The following is a 2,667-nucleotide window of genomic DNA, read 5'->3' as shown; positions in this document are numbered from 1 at the left end:
AAAAAACCTTATGTAGGCCAAAGACCAAATTCCAGGCTATTCAAACATACAGCAATGTGTTTAATGTGTTATTTTACGACTTACAAATGAGGACAACAGAAGCAATCAGTTGTAGTATTAAAACAACTAAAAACAGATCCAAAACTAAATGCTAAAACTTTATAAATACTACTTATACACATTTTAAAAATAAAGAAATTAAATAAAAATGACAAATGTTATTGTGTTATTGAGTGTTAATGTGCTTACTGTAACAAAATAATAATAATAATAATAATAATTAGATAAACTGCGATGTTTGCATGCAATTAATTTTTTCTTATACCATGGTCTGTCTGAATATTTGTTTCTGATTGGCTGGCCAGCAGGTATGCATTAAAACCAATTAATGCACAGGTAGTTCAAAGAAAGTTTAATCACCTTCTTTATTAATGCGCTGCTTTCATTGACGCACACACACACACACACACACAGAGAAACAGAGGGAGAGAGTTTCTGTGCGCACAGATGGAAATCAGATCGCTACATTATATTTCTCATCAACGAGTTGGTAAAATCGTTGTTTTTGAAGTAACTAAACAGTTTCATTGTTTGTAGAGAGAGACGCAGATGCAGGTAACAAAACTGTCATCTCTCTCTCAATCGGTCGATCAATCGATAAAAAATTCAAATAAATGCTATAATTCATTCAAATAAATGTGGTCTTACAGCACTATTTCATCTCTGTATCTGATTTGATGCGGGCAGAATGCTAGCACTAACGAGCTGTAACTGACGAAAATAACAGTCATTTTTTTTACCTTTCCGTTGAAATGTTTCCCAGTAAACATCATTAAGCTTTAACTTGTCAATACTGGCAAATGACCATGGTATAAGTGCGATAATGCATGGCTAGCTGTGCATTAAACGATTTTAATGCACTCCGTGGAGGCAATTCTTGGCCTCCTCATCTTGCATTAAAATCATTTAATGCACAGCTAGCTGTGCATTAAAGCCCTGCACGGCTTTTAGCCTGGCCCTGGCTCGAGACGCTCAGGCCCTAGCCCGGCTCTTGTCCGACAGCTTATCAGAATTCTCGACCCGAGTCAGACTGGAGCCCATGTCTGTTTTTTTCTCTCCTCCCCATTACACAGCCTACTGATGCAGCCATTAAAATAGTTCTGTTTTGTTTTTAATGGCAAAGAGGTTAAATTTTTTGTTTGTTAAACACAAGTTTTTTAAAGTGACCATGTTTGATCAATTAAGCCTTCTCAAATCAAAACTTGACTTGCCTACAATAAAATCCATAGACATGAAACACTTCAAACATATCACAATGTTAGTTTAAACGTTTAACCTAGATAAATGTGCGTTGTTAGGTGCATGTCCAAGTGTTTGCACTGAAAGCGTGCTTAATGCATGGAGGCAGCAGCATGATCACTTTTTTTTTCTTCCTGATAACAGTAGAAATAACTTAAAATACACAATAATTTTTGCTCATATATAAATAAGAGTAATACATCAATCAAAACTGTAAAGTCTACTTTTATTTGTGTACACTCACAATAACAAAAAAAACGCTGTGCTTTAGTAAAATAAAGAAAAACGGCTTTCTGCCGTCTCGGTCTCTCGTGCACTGGAGCGCAGCACAAAAATTAACCAAAACTCAGGGTACATAAGCTATATGCCTCACAGATATGAGAAATATATAGAAAGCTTGAAATGTCTATTCTAAAACGAAACAATTCAAATCGAAAAAGGTGCATTTCTCTCTGAAGGCACATCCACTGTACTGCGGAGATGGCTAGTCAGAATCGTCAGCTTCATCTTTGCAGATTCGGTCTCAGAAAACACTAGTTTATTAATAAATTATTAAAATATCTTCTTGCTATTTTTCCCAGACACATTCATAGTCATCAATAATTCAACAAGCACGACTAACAATAAAAACTCGATTTTAAAAAGGACGCCCCCCCCCCCCCAAAAGACAGGGGTTCACATTGGTAAAAATCCAATTACATCATCCAACTTTCTAAATAAAACGAAAATGAAATGGAAACAACCAACCAAAAAATTGTCCTTACCTGAAACTTCCTTTTTTTCCTGGTCAAACTTCCAGTCCAGTCACTAATACGCCTAAATCTGTTCCTGATGGACACTTTCTTTCCATTATTGTCTAGAAAAGGCTTTGGTTTCTGGCTAGGTAGGGTGACGGAGCAATATTGCATTTCCTCTTGGCCCCCCTCTGACCAGAGTTCCTCCATCACGGACACAAAGGAGGACCTGTGCTTTAAATGGCTATTATTTGAAAACTGCAAATCCTTAACCATGGGGAAGGTGGCAGCAATTCTGGGATCTTTGTAGAGGTCAGCTATAGTAATGGCAGGCAACTGCTCAGTGAGAAAACCCACTTTTGTTGAAATACTTGGTCTTTGGCTATTAGGGGATCCATTGTCTGAATCGTGAAGTTCAACACTAGTCCCCCAGGGCAAGTCGTACAAGGAGCCATCTGAGCTCAGAGAGCTACCTTTACTGCTTTTGAAGCTGGCAACTGCCTGTGGAGCTCCAAAATGGGCTTGTAATGATGGTGTTACACCAGATAATCTAGAATTGGACTCTAAGGTGGGGGAAAACTTGAGGAGTTGAACTGGTCCAGCGCAATCATCCAAAATAAGGGCGCTGTTGGAA

The 2,667-nt window shown here is 37.8% G+C and overlaps 1 protein-coding gene across 1 annotated transcript in view; it reads right to left on the bottom strand.

The window, feature by feature from the left end:
- The window catches only part of LOC107573127 (T-lymphoma invasion and metastasis-inducing protein 2-like), a 61,643-nt gene that overhangs the window by 53,091 nt on the left and 5,885 nt on the right, over positions 1-2,667 (bottom strand). The window contains exon 3 of the mRNA XM_016259575.1: positions 2,064-2,667. Within this exon, the coding sequence (XP_016115061.1) occupies positions 2,064-2,667 (604 nt within the window). The remainder of the gene's footprint in view (positions 1-2,063) is intronic.

Source organism: Sinocyclocheilus grahami, unplaced genomic scaffold (genome assembly GCF_001515645.1).
Source record: "Sinocyclocheilus grahami isolate Dianchi unplaced genomic scaffold, SAMN03320097.WGS_v1.1 scaffold1872.1, whole genome shotgun sequence".
Taxonomy (NCBI): Eukaryota; Metazoa; Chordata; class Actinopteri; order Cypriniformes; family Cyprinidae; genus Sinocyclocheilus; species Sinocyclocheilus grahami.
This window is presented reverse-complemented; position numbering and strand designations above follow the sequence as displayed.